Below are 22,841 nucleotides of genomic sequence, written 5' to 3'. Positions count from 1 at the left end.
GTGTTCGCATGACTTTTTTAGGGCAGATTGTATGTGCCGTGGTGGTGACCCCACGTTTCACATTCTTTGAGTGTCCGAATTCTAATGAAAAAAACCCTTTGCAGGACCGAGCTTGGTATCGCCGGCAGATGTGGCGCCACCGTTAAAGTCTAAGGCAAGATCGAGGAATCTGATAGATTTGTTTACGTGTAGTTCGTAAGTGAACTCCAGTCCTGAGCAGCTCTGTTCAAAGCACCTCATGACATACTTGCTTCAACCGTTGTCTTGTTCTTCTATATCCGTGTTACAAAGTATTAAAAAATCATCAATGTAGCGGAAGATGACTTCAATCCGGGGATCTTTCATGCTTCGTTGGATAGCAAGTCCGCATGTTGTGAGAAACACGTCGCTGAGGTATGATGCCACTCGAGACCCGATGCAAACACCTCTTTTCTGCACATACTGCTGATCTTGATAGGACACCACCGTCGCCTTCAGGTAAACAGTTAGCAATTCCAAAAAGCTGTCGAGGGACATGCCAGTCACACTTTGGAATGATGCGAAACCTTGCTGTTCAATTGTTTCTCGAAGAATGTTTAGAAGGCCTGCATGGGGGATGGAGTAATACATATGTTCTATGTCAAGGGAAAATCCAGAGGCAATGTTAGAACCATTTTCCTGCAAAAAGGAAATCACACTTTCTGAGTTTGGAAGCTTGAAAGGGTCTTGTACCTGCGTTTGGGACAGTTCTTTGGCCAGAAATGTTGACATTTGTGCTTGCCAAGCCTTTCTTTCTGATACAATTGCCCGGAACAGAATTCCCTCTTTATGTGTCTTGTCTGAGAAAAGACTGACAATTGGTTATTCTTCGATCCTTTAACTTTTGTGACAAGACTGCCTAGCTGGTTATTTTCTAGTATTTCCAGAATGGCTTTTTTTGTTGTTTTGTTTTTGTCATATAAAGAATTAAAAAATCTAAGTTAGTGTAAAGAAAAAGAAAACCGAATTCGAGGATTAGCAGGAAAAAAAGAGAGGCATCATTAAATGTTGCTAGTCTAGCAGTGCGAATGTTATATTTTTTCTCTGTGTGTTTTTCATGTTCAGCTGGCCCCATTCACAAACAATGAATAAATTTGCTCAGCTAAAGCCCACAACAACGGTCTTTCACTATCAATAAAACACAAACAAGCAGAATAACATGCATGTTTCGAGCGAATACCCATTCTCAATTGACGGGACCCAAGAAGCAGAGCAATGGGGGACAAGTGGGTGATCGGGTTGCAAAAAAAGGGAAGTGAGAGCAAATAGGGCTTAAGTCGAGACCCCGCAAGAGGGCAACTGTGAGTTGTAAGATTCAAATTAGGGGGGAAGGAAACATATCCTTGGCTGCAAAAAGACGAGGTTTGGAAAATCGGTTGTGCTGTATGCCTGCGGGCATTTGGGGCGACAATCACCAAAAATGGTTTTCCGCAAAAAGCACTGGCTCCCTTTGCCGGACGAAGAAAAAAGAAATGCTTTAGAGATGCCGCTCTTCGTGCCAGGGACACAAATGTCCTCAACCTCTCAGTTGGCGGGACCAGCTTCACCAAGCGGGGTCACCCAAATTCAGATTATTTTTCTTTTTCTTTTTTGCCCCTAGTGCTCCAGACGGTTTCTGCAGCAGTATTTGCTGTGCCCTTCCCATATCAGGACTCTCTCACGAGTTGCAAGACAATTTGGTGGCTGTGTTTGCAATATGTTTGCACATAAATCTGAGAAGTAACTAACGGTGTTACTCTTTACAGTTACTTTCAAAGGATAGTAACCTTGTTATAGTTACAAGTTATTTTCACTAAGCAGTAATGAGCTGCAGTCACAAGTTACTGAAAAAAGTAAATGGTAATGTGTTACTAGTAAGTAGTTACATCCCAAGACTGAACTAAAGTGACCGAAAAAGAAAAAAAACTTAAAAAGGATTTACTTTGTTTGCACAGTACTCGTACCATATTTACTCACATAATGAACACACTTATTTTCCCGAAAAATTTACACATATTTGGGGGGCGGGGCATTCATGAAGCGGGGTAAAGTTTTTCCATTTACACACCTCGTGTGAATGTCATATTAGGTTGCTATATGACACGGCAACGTACTGTGCCACGTCCCCACTGATGGAGGTGCACCCACGACTGGTCGAGGGCACGCCACAGTAGCCATGCTTTTTAAATTGCAAACCTTTTTAGGGCTCTTTCGGCATGCCTTTTGCCAAAGGAAAAAACCCCTACGAAGCTCACTCAGCGCGGAGGGCAACGCAACCATTCTTAGGCCTAACCACTTTCACTCGTCCTTAAAGGCCGATGACCAGACTCAAGATTCTGCAAGGCAGAAGATCCTCCTCACCATGGGGGAGGAGGAAACAGGCAATGGTAGACAGCGGAAAAAGGGGGAGAGGAGGAAGCGGGGGAAAAGGGGAAAGCGTGAACTGGTCGTCACTCTTTAAGTGGACCAAAGATCACGGCATGTTTGTTGACATCAGTGCATTCAATAGGCGAAGAATGTCCGGTGCTGGGCAATTCCTAGACCCAAGCTTCGTCAAGTGTGCGCGCCGCTCGGTTTTACAGTTGATCACTTCCGCAACTATGCACTTGCGGTCGCTTGCAGCCATTGCGAGAGTGGCTTGGCTTGGCTTGGCTTGACTTGGCCTGACTGCTTGGCGTCAAAAGAAAATTGGCTTGGTGGCTAGCTAATTTGCACGCAATTTGAGACTCTTGGAACCGAAAATTGAAAATGCGTTCATTACGTGAGGGAAAAGGAAAAGTAAAAATACCGGTTATAGTGCGGTTTTTGGCACAGCCCGCCGACCGCACCGACGACCGGAGCTGCGAGCACGCTTCCCTGTGCGACAGTAGATAACGGCGCTGACGGCGCGAGCCGCAAGGGGCACTCGCGGGGAGAAGCGGTGAGAGACGCTGCAGTTGCCGTAGCGACGGAGGGACGCACGCATGTGTCGTTCACGTGCGTGCGTCCCTCCGCTGCGTTGCAAACAAAGAAACGAACAGCAGCAACGACAGACCATTTTGCAGGTCGAGGAGAAGTGTTTGCGCGCGTTGCATGCCGGTCGCGGGCCGGCTGCTTCTATCCGCAAACATGGTGTCGGTTGTGATCATCATCGTAGACGGCGTTCATCTCATCGTTCTGCGTAAAAGCGCTATCCTTGACTGTGAATTTTCATTGTGTGTCGCTATGACAACCCAGCACGTACTAGAAGGGAAGATCCACCTACTCGTGCGGCGATGCCGCGGCGGCGCTCTCAAGACGGCAAAAACGCCCGTGTCGTCATGTTTGTTTACTTCGACTACAGTGGCGCTTTCTAAGCATTTGTGTCCTCGAACATCGCCCGGATTTCTTATTTGGCGCATTTCATGCGTGTGCTTAAGTTCAAGGTACTACTGGCGCGTACCGTATGAAGGGTGCAAATTTTCACGCGTTTTCATCTCCGGAGAAAAGTGATTAGGGTTAGCAATCCTGAACGCTCGCAATGTCCGTCCGCAACCCGCGACGCCGTTAAAAGGCTGCGCCAGGCAAAAGCCGCTCATTTCTTTCAAGATGTGTGGCACAGTTGAGACAGAACTGTACTAGTCTGGTGAAATAAAGACTGTCCTCAAACTAAGCTTTATTTTTCATCTAACATAAAATAAATTGTTTTACAAAGGTGAGTTGTCTCATGGCATGTATTTTGGCCTGAAAAATCGTTGTTTTGGTTATAGCGCGGTACCGCTTATAGTGCTGATTTCCGCGACTCCCGAGATATACGTTATATGCGGTCTACACTGTATATTGTTTCGTGTTTCACGATTGCAGGCCAGCGTCGAGTTGCCAGACTTGCGCAAGAGGATGGAGTCGCACATTCCGCAGCTGACAATCTTTGAGGAGGAGATTGTGGCTGAGCAGCAGAGGCTGAGTGAAACGCGCAGGGACGTGGAGAAGCTCCTGGCTGCCAAGTTACTTGGGGACGAACCTCCCGAAGTCAAAGTAAGCTCCCCCAAGAAAGAATCAACATTGTCTTAATTTTACGCAGCGTCATTGTTTTCTTTCTTCATGGCGTCATTACATTGTTTTTTTTTTCCCACAGGTTGCTGAGGACACTCTGCTCAGACACGGTAATTCGATTCAAGAGATTGAAGCAAAGGCGGCTGACATCGAGAAGACTCTTCCGTTGCTGCCATCGTCGAGGAACAAGCTGAACCACCTGAAGGAGTCCTGGGAGGCCGTCCAGCAGATCGTTTCGAGGATTGGCCCGCCACTGTCACTTGTCATAGGTACGCACTCCCTTGGTTTTGCGACTGACTGTCGTATTCTCTTGACGTATGTAGTAAATTGAACTGGTATGCAACCATATTTCATATCAATGACCACATTTCTACTAGGGCAATGCAAGGCTTGTTATTCTTTCATTGGCAACATATTTTTTACCAAACAAACATTTCTGGTTTTTGGAGGAAGTGGTTGTCTGCCTAGTAAATGAGTTAATGACTCTGTCTTACATCAAGTATGTATGACTGTAGGGACTCTAATGACCTTATGACAAGAATAAAGGCTCTGTTGCACAACTCTTTCTATCTCTGCAGCATTGAAAGCCCTTTGCAAAGTCTAGGCCTTTGTTGTTGTTGCAACTCTTGAGAATATCAGTTGTGCAGATAAATGCACATGTATAGGTAATTACAAGATACAACCTTGAATCTTGTATCAGATTTGTTACAAAGTAGTAAAACTTTTCTATAGTGTAGACTGATATAGTGGACATATAGATATTCTGAAGTAAAATTGAAGTGTCCTTCTAATATACTGACAGGGATAAACTGGCTACTAGAGGGAGATTCGATTGTATGTGACACATTGTTTCTATATTTAAAATATATAAAAACTATAACTTGCTTTCATGCTATGGCTCTTTCAGTGTGTAAAAAAACACTAATTTAAACTAATGCACCATCAGTTGCCAGAAGAAGAGGAATAAAATAGATGGTGCTATGGAGAATTTGGCAGCCTTGAATGGCGCCGGCTGCTCCAATTAGTTGCCAGATAATTTAGCTAATCAAAAACAGTAGTACAATGCAAAACTTAGATTTGTAGTGCAGTTCTTACTATCCTCACACATCCAGTGAAATGGAGCCTGTAACACCCAGTAGTAACAGCCTGGCGATCCTGCATGTTCTAAATATTTTTATTTCGGCTTTCAACCTCATTGCTTTTGACACCCCTTGGGGCAAGATACTAATTTCCATCCAAAGTTTTGGTGATGTCAGCATCGTGCTTCGAGAGCAAGGGGTTCTCGGAGTGATGTCTCAAAAACGGCGTTCTGCCTTTTTGGTTGCAGATTTTGACAGTGTCACATACTCAGCATCTTCACCGTGCATCGTGCCTTTGTCTGGCTACACAAAGCACTGGAATGACCTTGCCGGCGAGCTGGAGAAATGGCTCAAGACCCACGACTCTGCCCTGGCATCCCTCAAAGTGGACTATGGCGACGAGCAGTCCCTTAACGCAGCCATCGATCACCTCAAGGTAAGGCCTTCCTCTTTGAAGCCCGGAGCGCTCCGCACGACCGCCGAAATGATTTCTCTTTCAGTTTTTTGCATCCGTGGTGCATGCCCTTTGCGTGTTTCTGTTGAGCCTCTTGCATGCATCTTTTTTTCGCTGTACAAGTTTGTTACATGTTTTGACGTGCGCACAGTGCACCTGTGATGTCTTTAAGATGCTTATATCTGTTTGTTTCGTACGATCGTCGGTGTGTCTCTGCATATCACCATAGTTCAGCTTATATGAAGTCTTCCACCATTCTTTTTTTTTCTTGTAGGAGTAGTAGTGGGAGTAGTACGTTGTATTTAGATTTTTTTATAGTTTTCTTTCTTTACGAATTAGCAAAACGGGCGTTGCACCAGCGCCCGTAATTGAGCGTTGCGTTGGACGTCCGTTGCCTGGAGCAGTAATTAAGTATGCAAATTGGAAAAGACTGCTCTCGTGATTTTCTCAAGAGAATATAGAGTGAAAATTGCATCAGCTCTTGCTGACATAGCACCTAATTATCATACTTAAAAGCCTGGTATTGCTGATCACAGTCTACATGAGTTATAGATGCTGTGCATACAAGCATCTCAGTTCTTCAGAGATTTGCACTGTAAATAAATAACGTAGAGCACTAACTGTTGTGTATGCATATTACTTGTTTATGACATTCTCACTACATTTGAGTAGCAGTTTTTTTGTTTTTTTTTCATGTGAACATTAATTTGACGCTGAGGTACGGAATTTTTGCGGTTGGATGAACAAAAAATTATTTGTGTCTGCTAAAACGTCTTTTGCCTGTACAAACCGAATGAAGTCAGTTCTGTAACCCAGTTAAAGTGGAGGCTTTATGTTTCAAGTAAAGTCCGCTTCCTTCACGCTTGTTGTTAAATGTTTGGCGCACACTGGCCCATTAAAAGCAAGAGTAGTCCTGACGAAAGATTATGTTCGCTTTTTAGAGGCTAACATGGTTTGGTCATCTGTCTAGAGTGTACTAGAAGGGGGAAGTTTTGGTACCGAGGCGAGATTTCTTTGAGAAGCTATGACGCTACGCAGATTTGTGTATGAGATCCTTTACATCATTGTTGTGACGGCATGTCTTTGAGCGTCAAGCATTCCTTATATGCAGCTGTGAATACGCGTCTTTGTGTGGTCATGAATCAGGTGAATGCCTGTTTGCAAACAGGGGCTGAAGATGGCGCCACTGTCGTTTTGTCCGCGTCCTTACCCAGAGCGTTGGAGAACAGCTGTTGTTTGTAGCACTATGCCCGGTGCCTACTGTCCCAAACTGGTTTTATTTCATTTGCTCCGGTATTGGAATGAGCGTTTTGTTAGCAAACACGTCACTTTCAAAAAATGAACACTGGTTCATTACTTCCGAAGGAAACTGTTGTTGTCAACGTGATGCGGGGAATTCAAGCTACCATATTGAAGTGACGTGTAAACATACCTCGCAAGTCATCATTCGCTCTTTCCATGCTGGCCGTTGTCGTCATTACTTCATCCGCTCAATTTATCGCCGGCGATATTTTATTGACGATCTAGTAATCCCACTCCGTGTCGTTCGGCTGAAAATGATCAGTTTGTCGGGTAATATTGCACCCCCACGTCTTCCCATCGCAGTCGGAACATCGCTGGCACTTTGCGCTTGGACTTAATTAACGCGAAGCAATTACAAAATGCAATCCCCTGTGATGGGAAATGGGATTTCTTGTTTTTTCTTACTTTACATTGTGGTTCAAGCCGATATATACGTCGTTAGTCGACTGCTATACTTAAAAAAAAAAAAAAATAAAAAAAAAAAAAAAATAAATGCGGCAAGACCCGAGGGGGGAGCGGTTCGAGCGACCGTTCCAAGTGTACTGGTGCGTGTCATAGTATGGGCTACGTCGTGTGGTGTAGGGTGTGTAACGAGTCTCACGGCTTTTTTACCTCGGCATTATAATTTTATTTGCGTTCCGACCTGGTACGATTTTTGTGGCGGAGTTATATTTTTGTTTGGAAAAACTTTAAAATAGATTGGCACAAAAGTCACGGGCCTTGCAGCAAAAAAATTAATTAATAAAAAACGGTACTTAGAAATTTAAGAAAAAAAAAAGCGTTTGTGTTTTGAAAGCGGGCTTCACCTTCACGACACTACTGTAGTGGTGAAGCACCCTTGTTGGAAAGGCTGGTGCTCAGTGTGACGCTTGAATTGGTCGCGTAATTTTTGAAGTTTTCGTGGCGTTTCAAGGTTTTCGGCAAGCGTTCATCAGAGATGGTAATGACATATTCTATGGGAAATACACATTTCGGCAGAATACAGTAGGTCCCTCTTCAAGCGGGCATGTATGATCTCTAGTATCTGCTTTTAGAATTCAATATTGGAGGGACCACGAAACACTTTTTTTGTGCGAAAGCATTAACTCTCCCATGGAGCGAAGCCGGCGTTGTCAGTAGCCGTTGTTTGTAGCGGCGAAATACGGCACCTAAATTCCCATTGGCTGAGCGAAATGGCACCTGAATTCCCATTCAAAAATAAAACACAAAGAAAAGCACAGCAACGCAGATGCATCCTCACGGAAGCCGTGGAGCCGGCGGGGGTGCCGCGCCTGTGCAAAAGGAAGACGTGGCGCGCTGCTTGTAGGATTGCTTTCGCACTCCTACACGTAAGCAATGTTATGTATCTGCAAAATATTGTTTTTTTTTTTCACTTGGCCAATTAGTGCCCAGAGTAACAGTTCACGTTCTTGAAGCATGCTGGGAATGAGTTACTGTTTGCACAAACTTCTGAAAAAAAAAAATAAAGAAAAAGAAGGAAAAGTTAATTTTTTTTACTTCCTTTACCCCCCCCCCCCCCACACACACACACACACACACCTTTTTGTTTTGCTTTACCGATAGCGCGACTTCATTCCGTAAGAAAAGACAAGGAAAGAATTATCTGTGGTCGAGGGATAATCCGCTTAGTAAGGCAAACCAGTGGTTAAGCTAAAAGAAAACGTAAGCCTATAAAAAAAAGCACACGGCAGAAAGTAAAAAAAAAAAAAAAAAGAGAAATTACAGCAGCCAGTAGCCGTTTTGGAACACGACGTCTCGTATGCGACGACATAACATGATAATCACACGAGAAGGGTGATGCGGTTTCCTGATTGGCGGCTTGTTTCACGGTCTCTTTAAAGGGGCCCTGCAATCATATTAAGCGTCTACCTTTTTTGCGGTTTCCACGTCTCTTGGGGTTCGGGCAAGCCAGCGGGCACGGAGAGAGAATATCAGTGCGTCATATTTTACCCGGACAACGCGGAAAACTCATCCACCTGCCGTCTCTGAAAGACGCGAAACAGAAATTAAAGGAGTGGTGCTCTCGTCATGTTTAGGTGTATACATACTGTTCCTTCATTTGCTGTCCAATTTGCCTGTGTTAATGCAAAGCCTGTTCTTGGCAAAAATGTTAGTGTCAGCATTGTTTTAATTATTTTGAGCACACTGTTGGGTTGCCACGGTCCCGCACACAAGCCCTCGCTTACTTGTGAGGGCCTTCGATCAAAATTATGTTCAAGAATTGTTCAATAAACGATTTATTATTATTATTATTACCTACGGAGGCGACCCGCGGTGCCGAAAGCGCGCGATATGTGAAGTTATATGAAGTCTTTGGTCCTGGCCTTACTAATGGTCAGAGCTGCTAAAAGCTTTTTTTTTTTTTTTTTTTTCGAGATACAAAATATAAGTGGCGCGAAGCCGTTTCAATTATTTATAAAAGTAGTCTTTGTTCAGTACATTCAGTATAAAGTAGCCTTTGTTCAGTATATTCAGTATAAAGTAGTCTGTTCTCTTTGTTCAGTAAAGCGCGCGATATGTGAAGTCTTTGTTCCTGGGTACTGGTCAGAGCCGCTAAAAGCTTCTTTTTAATCGAAATACAAAATATAAGTGGCGCGAACCGTTTCAATTATTTATAAAAGTAGTCTTTGTTCAGTATATTAGACCAGAAAAGAAACAAATGCAGTTTAGAATGTACGGAAACAAGAAAGGACCCGCCGACGTACCCGCCACCAAGTGATGCAAAAGGCGGCGCATACTAGAAAGGTGTGGGATCAGGCGCCGACAAGCGGCGAGCGTAGAAAGGTCCCGGATGTACGCAGCGGCGCGGCGGTCGTACAGATTGGAGGATCCGACCGGTTCCAAGCGTTCCGAAGGCCTTCGGCGAGCAGGTTTGGCTTGCGGTTTGGCCGTTTGGCGGTATGGCAGCGCGAAGTGGCTCCCGTTCTGAACTGATCTTTACCCCGTGTTTGCTGTCGTTTGTGGCCAATGAAGTTTCATGCCGAGTTGGTGTTTAATCGCGCAGAAAATGCAATGCGAGCCGCCCTGGCCGCCCGCTTCATACAACCTATCCAAAACATGCTTTAGTGGCGCCCTCTCAGGCTGTCGACACGAGAGTGCGGGAGCCGTGAGCGCTCGCTGAGCTCACTACCCCTCCTCTAGTTCACGGCCACCCAAGCGACCAAGGACGTCATGAAGGAGGTTATTTTTTGCTCGTTTTTGTAATTTTAGTTTGCCTATATCTTTTAAAACAAATCGAAATTCGAGAAAAGATAAGTTTCATTAAGTTACAACGTTTAGTTCGCTCAGGTTCGGTGCAAATTAAAAACAGGTAAGAAAAGTCCTTGCAGGGCCCCTTTAATGGAGGAGACTTGAAAGTAGAAATTTGTTTCATGGTTACCAGCGGACTAAGGGAATCGTTCGTCAATGTGTTGGGAGCTTAAGAAGATATCATGGCGGGAAAAATGTATTAATGAGGCGGGTGCATATTTGAAATTAAAAGAAAAAAAAAGCGGTACTTCTGAGCCGCTGCAATGTGGAAGAGATAGACGAATGGGTCGATGGACGAATACGGCTGAACTTTTTTAATGGGGTGGCGGTTTGCGCCATCCAGGCGGTGTGTATAATTTGGACAACTAAAACTGGTGCAACCTTTTGGTATAGTTTGAAACCGGAGAACGAGAAATGCACGATATTGGAGTCGGGAATGTCGCATATATGAAATATGGCACTGCCTGCACATGTTCACTCTGAAAAAATACGGGTGGTCCTCATGTGACCCCATATTTGGATTTTGCCTAAATTAAACAAATATGCGTTTATATATATATGTATGGGTGATTTCATCTCAACTCAGGCACGGATTTAGGGCCGAATTTTTAATTTTGACGAAAAAAATATATGTTTTGGGGCAATTCCTATAATAAAAGAAGACGCAAACGGTTATTTCGTCGAATTTTTTGTTCTCAAGTTATGGACCGTTGAAGCGGTCAAGGTGGAAATTGATGTTTTTCCAGCCTATCGGAGGTGCCATATTTCACCCCATTCCTTTTCCCTACTTTTTACGCTACATCAATATAACTTTTTGGGAACACTCTAGACATAGGCTTTTTCATGCTAATTAAGCGTCTAGGTCATAACATTCTTAATGATTTTTTTTTATATGTCAAACCGCCTCTCTGTGACGATATTTGACGAAGTTCAGCAAGCTGTGCTGTGTGACCTAATCAACATATTTTTATGATATTTATATCACCGTAAAGCACCAATTATGCTCTTTCTTTTGAGGATAATTTCAATATTTTGCCACAAGTATATAATGCGCTACATGTGCCTGAAAAACGAATATTTTGAAAAACTAGCAAGCACTGCAAAAAACAATAAATGATTTTATTTTTATTGTTATTATTGAACTATGCCAGCGTGAAATCCAGTGATTCTTAACTCTGCAGTAAATACTAGTTGATTGATTGATTGATTGAGCTTTATTTTTGCTGGTCGTAATTTGAAATAGATGCCGATCGGATTTTCGGAGTATACAGATTTTGGTTGATTAGCCATAAATAAAAATAAAATGAATAAAAAAATATACTGTGGTTCATCAATTCATTTAATGTACGCTGAGCCTAGTTATATAAACTGAAGACGACATACAGATATCTATCGCTTCCTTTTTTTTCTAAATTATGCTGTTAAAAATAAAGAACACCCTTGACCCAATAACTGAGCACCGTTCCAACACCCTTCCAGCTCTCAGCACCCCTCACAATGAATCGGAAGGGTGCTCGCGCAAAAGCACCCTCGCGCTCGTCGTGAGGGGTGCTAACCCTGCAAGAAAAAGGGTGCTAGACGGCTAAGTGAAGGGTGCAAACCCCCCGCAGCACCCCTAAAGGGTGCTGTAGCACCCTTAAAGGGTGTAAAAAAGTTAAGTGTGTACATGTCTTTAACAATGAGCAGCACGTAGAACCCGCGAGTCGCGCAGTGTAGCTGGTTCGGCGATTATGCTGACGTGTGGCACACGCTGGGCGATGCGAATCCAACTCGTAGCAGAATGTAGTGAGCATCGTGGGAACGTTAGAGCATAGGAAGAGTTAGGCGAAACGCTGGTTTGGCGATTACGTTCGGCGCGCGCGGCAGAAGCGGAAATGAGTCTGGCTCTCTATCGTGTTCGCGCGGATTTCTCTTTTGGACTGTCAGTTTGCTTTCGCAGGGGTTCGGAAGTCCCTCCGAGCTGGCGCCGACCCGCTCCGGCCTTCGCAGTTCTAGTTTCGTTTCGTCTTTTTCTTTTTTTTCTTTTGGGCCTTTGTGAGGAAGCCTGCAATTGCCGACGCGTGGTACTTCTACAGTGCCGGCCGAAACTGGGCAGTGCATCCGTTCATACCGAATCGGAGCGGCGGTGCGTCGACGGGGATTCTAATTTAGCTTGTTCAGTTCAGAACACAAAGATCGTGGAAGTTGGAAGAGTTTGAGAGCGCCAGCGCACGTTTCACCAAGAGACTTAGCTTAAACTATGTTTTCTCGCGAAACGCAGTCACTCTGATGCAGTGTTAGAAGAAACGCGTTACAAGTAACAACATTACTGGTAACGAGTTGCGTTTTTTTTTTCAGTAGCGTACTAACATTCTCGTTACTGTCCGAAATGACTAACGAGTTAAGTATTTTTGCTATTTTACGGTGTTGTTTATCGAATTTTGCTTTTTATGGACAGTTTACTTTTGATCGTAATTAGTCACGTTTTCGGTACATTTAGAGGGCCAACGCGCCACTGGACCTTGCTGATTTCTAGAAATTTGATACTATATGTACAAAATATTGTGAAATGACATTGTTGTCAGAGTTTGTATCCGCTTCCCATCGCTTCTAGAAGACGGTAATCTTTAACGCAATAGTAACATACATTAGATTTAGAAAGTAACGGTATTTCATTACGTTTGCAGGACGGTAACCCAATTTCGGTCACGCGTTAGGTTTTTGCGAAGTAACCAGTAACGCTACTTTGTTACTTCTTTTCGGCAACGGGCACAGCACTCCCACTCTTGCTTTTAGGATGACTTTCTAACTTCCGGTTTTAACTCCAGACATTTGTGAAGCATCCTTTGTTCCTATCGCTCATGGAACGACGACGATGTTGTCGGGCGGCCATCTCTTCACCGAGTTTTTCCACCAGTCTTCCGAATGCGGTCGACAATATCCTCGAAGTTGGCCGTATAACTGAATAATCTCCCTCCCGAGATCGGAATGGGATCAAGCGGCGAACGATCGAGCGAGCAGCAAAATGAGCGAGTATACCGCAACCCTTTAATGTCGATAAAGCACGCAGACCGCTCGTTGCGTCGGGACGTCTTGAATATAAGAGGATTCTTTATTCCTTAAGGTTATTTTTTTTCCCCTGTCGAAGCGCGCGTTGTACGCTTCCTTCTTCCCATGCTTTCTTGCCCTTCCTTTATTTCCGGCCGTTTTAAGCCCCCCTCGTCGTTTTCATCCCCAGGCGCATTGCGAGAACGATGCTTACGGCATGCAAACGCGTACTTCGTAAACGAGCGCCTTTGTGGAGGGGCATTCTTGGCAAAACTGCGCGCGACGCGCTTTTTCCTTCATTTGCTTGTTTTCTGCCCGGACCGCAGTGAAGTGCTGCGAGGAAACGCTGCTAGCACTCGCTCGAGCCGTTGGAATTATGCTTGTTGTTTTTGTTCTTTGTTTAATTTGTGTATCTTTGTTTGTTTCGTTGACGTAAACTCTGTTTCGAGATGTCAGGCGACCGTTCTTTCTGTGTCTCTCTTTCTCTCTTTTCAAACGTCTTTCGGCTGTATTCGCTTGACGACAGCGCGAGAAGAACTCCGGAATAAAGAATGTCTCGTTCGGGCTGCTACTTTTGCTTCGCTAGCGTTGAAAAGTGTTTTGGCGCGTTTGGTTCGTCTTTTTAACAACAGCCTCGTGTTCGCGCTCTCCGCCGACGTAGTTTCCACCTCGCGAATTTCGAGCCAACTTGTCCCATGGTTCGTGGCGAGCGGCTGCTTCACCGTGTACGGACTTCTGATTTTTTTTTCTGCCGGACCGGAATGTTGATGCGGCGATATATGCAAAATGCCATGAGAGATACTTTCTGTCCAGACGTCATAACCACGCCGTCAACGCTTCACTAAACATGTACAAAAACACACACACACACACACACACACACACACACACACACACACACACACACACACACACACACACACACACACACACACACACACACACACACACACACACACACACACACACACACACACACACACACACACACACACGCACACAGACGCACAGACGCACACACACAGGCACACGCACACACACACACACACACATGCACATGCACGCTCGCGCAAGTTAAAGCAAAGACGCGATGAAGGCGAAATATTTTTTTGAGACCATGCTTTGCTGTGCAATAAAGATTTACTTTTAGAGCTCAGCTCTTAGGCGCCTGTTTCCGGCTTGAGCGGCGTCGCCGTCGACGTCGGTGTAACCGTGCGCGTTGCATTATGGGACGTTTCCCTGCTAAAGTTAGCGGGGAAATGTTACCGCTAAATTTAGCGAGAAATTTTCCCGCTAAATTTTATGGAAAAATCTCCCCGCTAAATTTAGCTTAAAAATTTCCCGCTAAATTTAGCTGGGAAATTTTCTCAAAATTTAGCGGGAAATCGCCAAATTTCCCGCTAAATGGGAGGGGAGCAGGAGAGGAGGAGGGGCATACTCTCCTCTCCGTACCCTCCCCTCATCGTCCTCAAGAGCTGCGCTCTAACTCGGCATTGCAGAGAATTGTAAACGTCTTTCATTTTTCGTACTCGTATAATCATTGTCAATACCTAAAGAGGTATGGAAACGAAATTGCAGCGCTCATTTTTAAGCTTTAATGTGTTGCATATTGCAGCCTAACTTCAAAATCACCAGTCTTTCGTTTAAAGGCAGAAGAAAACTAAATTTAAAGTTAATTAAACGATCTTCAATGTGCACCTGGTGGATGCCTATGAAGCCTATTTGGGAGGTAATCTAGCAACGTTAGGGATCTTGCTACGTAGTCATGACTCGAGAACCGTTACGTAGCCGCTAGTGATGCAAAAATATCGATAAATCGACTATCGATAGTTTCCAAAACTATCGATAGTGTCGCAGAACTATCGATAGTCGACTATCGATAGTACTATCGATAGTTTTTGATAGTCGACTATCGATAGTACTATCGATAGTTTTTGGATAGTCGACAATGGATTGTTCTGCGACATTGTTGATAGTTTTATTAGTATCGGTAGTCAGATTTCCGGCGACTATCTATACTATCGATAGTACTATCGATAGTTTTGCACCACTATTAGCCGCACCAGACATCGGAGCAGTGCCTGCCGCTCAACTGTTCAAAGCAGTCATGAAACGATTTTTCAACTTTTTCCTTAGCTTTCCTGCTCAACTCACAAATCGCGCATTGTACCAAACAGTCCAAGAAGACGGAAAAAAGGGACTCCCCTCTAGTTCGGACCCTCGTTTGTGCCCCTGGACTCCGCCATTCTCCTCCTACAAGATTAGCCCCTTGCTCAAAACCCCGTTCACCCCTAAACTGACTGTGCTGTGGAAGCTACGTGCTCGGTGGGCCAGCTACACACTTGCCACGTGATCACGCTCCCTCGCGCATACCCACGCGCAGAGAATGCGGTCAGGTGATGAAAGGGAGGCGGCTGATTGGTCCGGCAAGCGTATAGCTTCTATTGCACTGTCAGCTTAGGGGTGAACGGTGTGGGAGAAGTAATTTTCTTCCGAGTTTTGAGCGACGGGCTAACCTTCCAGGGGGAGAATGGGCCAGACGAACACGACGCGCACGACGCTCGTCACCCCACGGGTACTTCGAACGGCTCGTTTGTAACGCGTCGACGCCACAGCAACGCCAACAGCGGCAAAGCTCATAACCACGCCAGACTTGCTACGTCACAATGGCTGTAAATCATTTCTTTTTGCGTCGGATTTTCCATGACGCATTGCGCTCTCCGTTTGCTTCTCTTCGAGCGCTTGCTCGAGTGCACCGTTTGGAACGACACATATAGCCAGTCGTTCAAAATACAAACGTGCGATGATCATTTACGATTATTATCCGACATGCTTGACTCATTTCCCGAACGGAATTTTTATATTTCAATTTTCGTTTAAAGTTGCCGTGAATATCGGACCGGTAATAAGAGATGCTATTTGGTATTCATCGTGTTTTTTTTTTTTCGTTTCTTTTCTTTTGTGAAGGTGGCTGCTCCCCCCCCCCCCCCCCCCCCCCCCCTTCCCGGGGCAGCGTCTTCGTTGAACTATAGCGCGCCCCCCCCCCCCCCCCTTTCCCCCCTTCCTATGGTCGGTGTAAGGTACGAACACGTAATGACGCTGCCCCTGTCTTCCACGTTCGTTCTTTCGCTTTGCGACGTGTGTAGCCTCCCCTTCGCCTTGTCATCTCGTGCCGTCGGCCATTGACGAGTTCCTGGAGTAGGTCGACAATGCTGTTTATACTATTTAATATCTACATTACTTTTTTTTGGTAAGGGGGGGGGGGGCGTAAATTTATATGAGTTTGGGGATTCCCCTTGTGGCCTCGTTTCCCCAGTCTCTTCCACTCGTTGCGTGACTTTTGAGTTTCGTTTTGAAATCCCACCGGGTGTTCGTTTGGTGTTTATAGCCTTTGCCGAGAGCGATACGGAATAATCGAAAGGGCACCGCGGAAAAGTTGCGCACGAATTCGGTGGCTCGTTTACAATTCCAATTGATTTCTGCGTTGTCCCCGCTTTCCGTCCCCCGTTGTCTGTTTTTGCTTGTTTAGTGTCGTGTCTTCGGGTCTCGAGGGAACGATAAATAAAGCATCAATAATAAAATATGTGTCCGCCTCTGTCGGTTTTTTTTTTCTTTTTGTTTTGTACAACGACGAAGCGGAATCAACAAGCGTTTCATTTTCGGGACAGGAGGAAGGAAGAGACGCGAGAATGCGGAAGAAGGGCGGAGGGAGGAAATCACGGGGAAGAGGTTGGGGGAAAAGGTTAACTGAAGCAGCCTGGCGTCTTGTCAATAAAGGGCCGCGATGCCGTGGCTGGCCAGATCAGCGAACCTACGAAATAAAAAAAGAAAAAAAAAAGATACGACTTTGGGGAAGGTGGGAGGAGCACGCGTTCGAGGAAATGAAGAATACGAAAACAAAAAGGCTCCGCGCGTGCTCAAATTCAGTTATACGTCGAGCAGCGCTGGCTTTGCCGAGTGGCTCGGTTTTCTCGGTGTCCTTTTTGCCTTCCTTCCGGCGCGCCTTCGTTCTCGGGTCGCTGGTCGGAAGTGTCTATAATACGCGGGACAAATCGAATCAGGTACAAGGATAACGTCTAAAGTAAGCACTCGCTCTCCGCCCTCTCTTCCCCACGACGCGAGTAGAACCAGCCATTCCGTCTCACCTCGTGCGGGTCGTGCCTCTTTTCCCTCCCCGTCTCCCCTGGGATATTCCATTACGAGGGCGAGGTGGGTGAAGGGAAGAGATGTTTGGGGAGCGAGGCAGTTTGAGGCCGATTCCTTGCCGTCCCAGTAGGTTCCGGCTTTTGCTTCCCTTTTTTCATATTTACTGTTTTTATATATCCCGTTTCCCGCATCGCTTTCCTGCGCCGGCACCGCAACCGCTGTTTGCGTTTTTATGAGAAGACGAAGAAAATTTGCTTATGCGCGAGCGCGCGCGTCTCTCCCGCATCTGGATGAGCCGCGCACGCGCGCGGCGTTTGCGTGAGCAGCGTCTAAGCGAACGCTACCATATTACCTTATTTAGCTGTTTTCTTTTACCAATTCCGTTCCTCTTGTTTCGTTTCTTTTTTTCTTTTTTTGTGACGTCAGCAGCGTTGGTTATTCTGCGGCCAGTCCGATTCTTGTTTGCATTTCTCGTTGGTTTGCCTTTTTTTTTTTTTCTGCTCAATGTGGAAACGAACGTTTTGGGGAGAAGGGGAAGACGTCGTTTATCGCTCCGTCGTTTGTCCGATCCCTTTTAGGGAAAGAGCGAATGTGATGGTGCCCCTGCAAGGAATAACGGCGCTTAACCGAAGTACGGTCGAGCCTTTATTCGCAACAACACGATGCACTTTAAAGATCCCCAGGTTAGCGATCCTGCCGCCGCACTGACCAAATTGACCATTTACAGCGGAGGCACCAGATTTTTTACTCGACATCTTAATACCTGTTTGAAATGAGCAGAAGTTAGTGAAGCCTCGGACGAAACGTTTTATATTTACTTAGCTAGTTCGAGTTTATTATCGTTATAATTCCTTTGATGTCACGGTATCCTTTTCGTTCCACGTGGATCTTGGTCACATCATTATGTAAACAGCTGAACGATGCGGTACCGGCTATATTTTTTTTAAGTATACAACTGTCCACGCTTTATTAACGTACTTTGGTCGTTAGAATTTCGGCGCTGTTTTATTTTAAGACGACCGCCGGCGGTCGTCACGCTGGCGTATCTTCGCTGCCCTAAAATTTCGCGTGCGAAACAATGTTAACGTTGGTTAGAGTTGTTCCGTCGGTGTCTGTCGACACTAAATCCTCTGGATCCCGGGAAAGTAGCGTCAAGCTCCCCGTATGGTCGCCATTTTGGTTCACGGAACGAGCAGTTTCCCCTTGCCCTCCCCATTTTTGGTGAGCTAATCGAAATCCTCGTAGCAGGTTACTTTATAAAGACTTTCTTGAATGCAGAGATTGTGTTATCCACAAACCGGCGAAACCAACGCACATCTTTGCACCGCCAGCACTTGCGGCGTCGGTGCTTGGTGTCGTTGAAAAATGACTTTCCTCTTTTGAAATATGCAAGAACAGCAATGCCATTGTATGAGACAGATATATGTGGAGATAAGCATGATTGATAAGTTGATTGCATGTACAGTGCTAAAGACGCTTATGTCGGCTAGTAACGCTTTCAGTACAATGATGGTCCATAGTGATCTTGGCGCGACTGGTTTAGAACGATCGTTTCGAAGCTTTGAATGGACCGAAATGGCGATTGCTATGGCAACTGAGACCGATCAGACAATCACTTTGCGAAGTTGGGACGTCTTTATGTTTGAATCTGTTTGTGTTCGGCTAGCGGGCAGGGAAGACAATGGCGCTACCTTTTCAGGATCCAGCGACATTTTAATCGGTTCTGAAGTAGAACATGGTCTACTCGGGCAAGAAAATTCCGAAGCGGGCTGGGCCAAGTTCCGGGGGAAGCACGGCGCGAACGTTGCGCCGCATTGCGTCCTCGCCGACGCTCTTGGAAATCTGGGTCTGGTGCACCCACACCTGTTGCGTGCAACGCGTGCTTGTATGTATCAGGTACGGGGAGGGCTGTACACACCACTCCTTGTCACTTTCCAAGATCGCGGTAACTTTACTATACCGCCCTAACGAAATCTTTTTGGTTCGTTTTATTTCTATTTGACGTCTAAGCGTGCTGCGCCAATGGTCGACGTATGCCCTGTCGTGCGCTTCCAGCAACTCAGCTGTTACAGCTTTTAATATATTTTTAAAGATGTAATACATGAAAACGGGCAAAATACATGTTGTGTGGGCGCAATAAAACTTGTCTCCGTGTTTGATTGTAAACGTTCTCAAACAATGGCGCGCCGTTTTGTTGTTTTTTTTTTTTGTTTTTTTTTCCCGCTGTATTTATACTTTTGGTTATCGTTATAACTGCCCCTGTACAACAGGTTATGCGTTGTCATGTTCAATTAAATGTATATTATTCCCACAGTTAACAGTAAGGGTTTGAGATAGGAAAAAGGCTCCGATGGTGCAGCTCGAGAATGCCCCTGGCCTCATACGTTCGGCAGATCGACAGACGGGAACATAAATTATTTCAAACAGTGTATATATATATATATATATATATATATATATATATATATATATATATATATATATATATATATATATGTACACACGCACGCACGCGCGCGCACGCGCGCGCGCGCACACACACACACACACACACGCGCACACACACACACACACACACACACACACACACACACACACACATACACACACACACACACACACACACACACACACACACACACACACACACACACACACACACACACACACACACACACACACACACACACACACACACACACACACAAGAAATCCGTAAAAGGTGCACTAATTCACCGCATTTGGTGGGAGTTGGTACAACGAGAGCGCCACAGTATTTGGTGCCCCAGTAGACTTCTGGTTGTGTATTCATTTCTTCTTCAGCAACACACTGCGATCGAGTAAGACAATTTGCCTTGAGAGAAGTAGGCTGTAATACGTTTGTAAGAACCTGCGCGCTTTGTAGGACTTAGTACAAATACCAAAAAAAGTAAAAAAAAAAAAAAAAAAAAAAAAAAAAAAACGAAGGAATCTGAAGGCGTGCAGCAGTCTGCCGATAGCGGGCACCAGCGAGCTTGTTTGCAAACATACATCGGTGAATACAATTTGGGCAAGTGAGCTATACGGCCAGGGGCAGATCATATGATTGGCTAATCTTGGCGATAAGTTGTATAATTAGCTAAACTTCCTTAATTAACGTTTAATTAGTAAAAATGATCATATGGTTTCAATTAGGAACATGCTGGGCGTAGTCGAAAACCATTATATCAGTCAATTTTCGAACGACTTGAAGCTGGTGGGAACGGCGCACCAAAGTTACCACTCGTGAGAGCAGGCGCCAAAGTAGTGGTGGCGGAGCGCGATGATAATCTAATCATCCGCGTTTTGCTACTGCTTGCTTTGCGCCATCTTCACTGGTAATTTTGGTGCGCCCCCGAGTTTCCCACGAGCTTCCTTTCCCTCTAAAATTCCTTTCCTTTCCCTCTAAAGTTGACTGATATAGCGGTTCTCGATTATGCTCAGCGTGTTCCTAATTGAAACCATATGATTATTTTTACTAATTAAAAAGTTAATTAAGGAAGTTTAGTTAATTAACCGACTTATTGCAAAGGTTTGCCACCTATGTGATGTCCCCTTGGCCGTAAACTCTCCTGCCCAAACTGTATTAGTGCATCTTTTAAGGATTTTTTGTAATATATGTATATATGTGTGTGTGTGTGTGTGTGTGTGTGTGTGTGTGTGTGTGTGTGTGTGTGTGTGTGTGTGCGTGTGCGTGCGTGCGTGCGTGCGCGCGCGCGTGCGCGCGATAAGGAACGCCCGGTGAACCAACTACAACGGACGGGTTTATTTCGACGTTTTGGCCGGATTCCTGTCGAAGGCCGGACTCCGGCCGAAACGTCGAAATAAACCCGTCCGCTGCATGTAGTTGTTTCACAGAAGGTTCTATATCGCATTTTACTTACGCCTTCGGCCCTACGTCACCATGCCGGTTATATATATATACATTTTTTTCATTATTAATATTTTCGTTTGTGCGAGTTATATGTTGCATAACGCGGGAATTTCTTTTTTTTTTTCTTTTTTTTTTGCAACAAACACTATCTATGTTTGTACTTGTCGTTGTTTCCCAAAACATCTGGAGTGCAAAATAATGACAACAAGAAAAGAAATCTTTGTAGTTACATGTTTATTGCATAATAAATGAGGGCATAAAATACCCGGGCCCGCAAAAACACGGGGATGGGTGAGACACTGTTGCAAGGACAGGAATAGTGCTGTTACTCTCACACAAAACAACGTACCGGCATTCTACCGGCACAAAAAAAAAAAAAAAAAAGCGTTTTAAGTATTAAGTTTGCTTATGCATCAAGGTTATTGCGCCACCCTCTCAGCTCTCTCTTAACAATCCTAAGTGACTGCAAATCCAAAAGTCCATCTGGCAACATACTATAAAACTAAAAAAAAACAAAAAAACGTATCTTTTTACTGTAGTTTGTGAAAACCCTTAGCAGAACGAAACGTTCTATTTTCGTCAGGACCCTTTGCTTTTTTAGTGGCTGCTTAAATGTGTATTTGTAGTAATTGTGTATTAATAGGGTATGGATTGTTTCGAGTTCAGAAAATTTAGTTCCATACGCAGTGTTTCTTAATTGCTATATTTCGTAGAATAATAATTTTCTTTTTTCATAATACGAGCAGGAACTATATCAATGCCACTAACACTTTTACGGGTAATCGTTTGTTTGGCATAATATTGCACCATAAACCTACCCTGGATCATTCAATTAAATGAGTAACTAAGCCGGGGAGGCGTTACTTGCTGTTACTGGACGCCGGCGTTTTTGTTTTGTATTGTCTTTTTTCGTGCGACCACCGTCCAAATGATACAGCCGTGTCGAATGACATCATTGTGGTGGGGCTCAAATGCAACATCTCGACTCTCTCATCTCTTCACTCTTCACCGCTTCGTGTAGATCGTATCGTAAAAATAAGCAAAGAAATAAAATGAAGCGGCATGCCAAACGCAACGAGCGTGGTACGAAAGCGCCGACCAAACCGGAGAAAGGTGTAGGCGAAGCGAGTGGGTCTCGTGATCCAAGTAGCTCGGGGGCGAAGCCAACAACCCGGGTTCGAGCCTCAGACTTGGTGGAGGGGCGGGCGATTGGGGGGTGCAAAGAGGCAGCACCGACGACGGCATAGCGCCTAGTTGCCTTTCCAGCCGCGCGGCTGGGCGGGGGCGCTACGGGGTGTCGGAGGAAGCGTTTCCAGGGCAACGGCCCGGCCCCGCAAGATGGCGGCCGCCGAGATGCCCGAACCCCGGCCGCCGCCACTGTCGCCGCGGTCGTCGCTCAGAGCGCGGCTGGTGCTGCCCTGCCGGCCCGCAAGCTAGCTGAAACCCCCGGCGCGTAGGTCCGCCAATTTGTCGCGCTCGGGTTCGGGCATCTTCGCCGGACACCGGACCGAACGTGCACGGAACGACTACGACGACGTCGCGTCGGCTGTGCTCGGTTTCTCTCTTGAGATCTCTCGTGGCTCGCCCGGGGTGTGCGCGGTCGGGCTTTGAGGCACGGGTGGTGGTGGTGCCGGTGGCGGTGGTGGTGTTGCGGCCGGAGCGGCTGTCGAACCCCCGGCGCGCA

At 45.5% G+C, this 22,841-nt stretch overlaps 1 protein-coding gene across 1 annotated transcript in view; it reads left to right on the top strand.

The window, feature by feature from the left end:
• The window catches only part of LOC8023908 (dystrophin), a 502,903-nt gene that overhangs the window by 148,371 nt on the left and 331,691 nt on the right, over nucleotides 1-22,841 (top strand). Inside the window, 3 exon segments of the mRNA XM_040499676.2 lie at nucleotides 3,820-3,990; nucleotides 4,091-4,277; nucleotides 5,336-5,523. Of these exon segments, the coding sequence (XP_040355610.2) occupies nucleotides 3,820-3,990; nucleotides 4,091-4,277; nucleotides 5,336-5,523 (546 nt within the window).

This window comes from Ixodes scapularis, unplaced genomic scaffold, assembly GCF_016920785.2.
Source record: "Ixodes scapularis isolate PalLabHiFi unplaced genomic scaffold, ASM1692078v2 PGA_scaffold2__306_contigs__length_199485367, whole genome shotgun sequence".
NCBI classification, from domain to species: Eukaryota; Metazoa; Arthropoda; class Arachnida; order Ixodida; family Ixodidae; genus Ixodes; species Ixodes scapularis.
The sequence above is the reverse complement of the archived record's forward strand: the minus strand, read 5'-3'. Positions and strand labels throughout refer to the sequence as shown.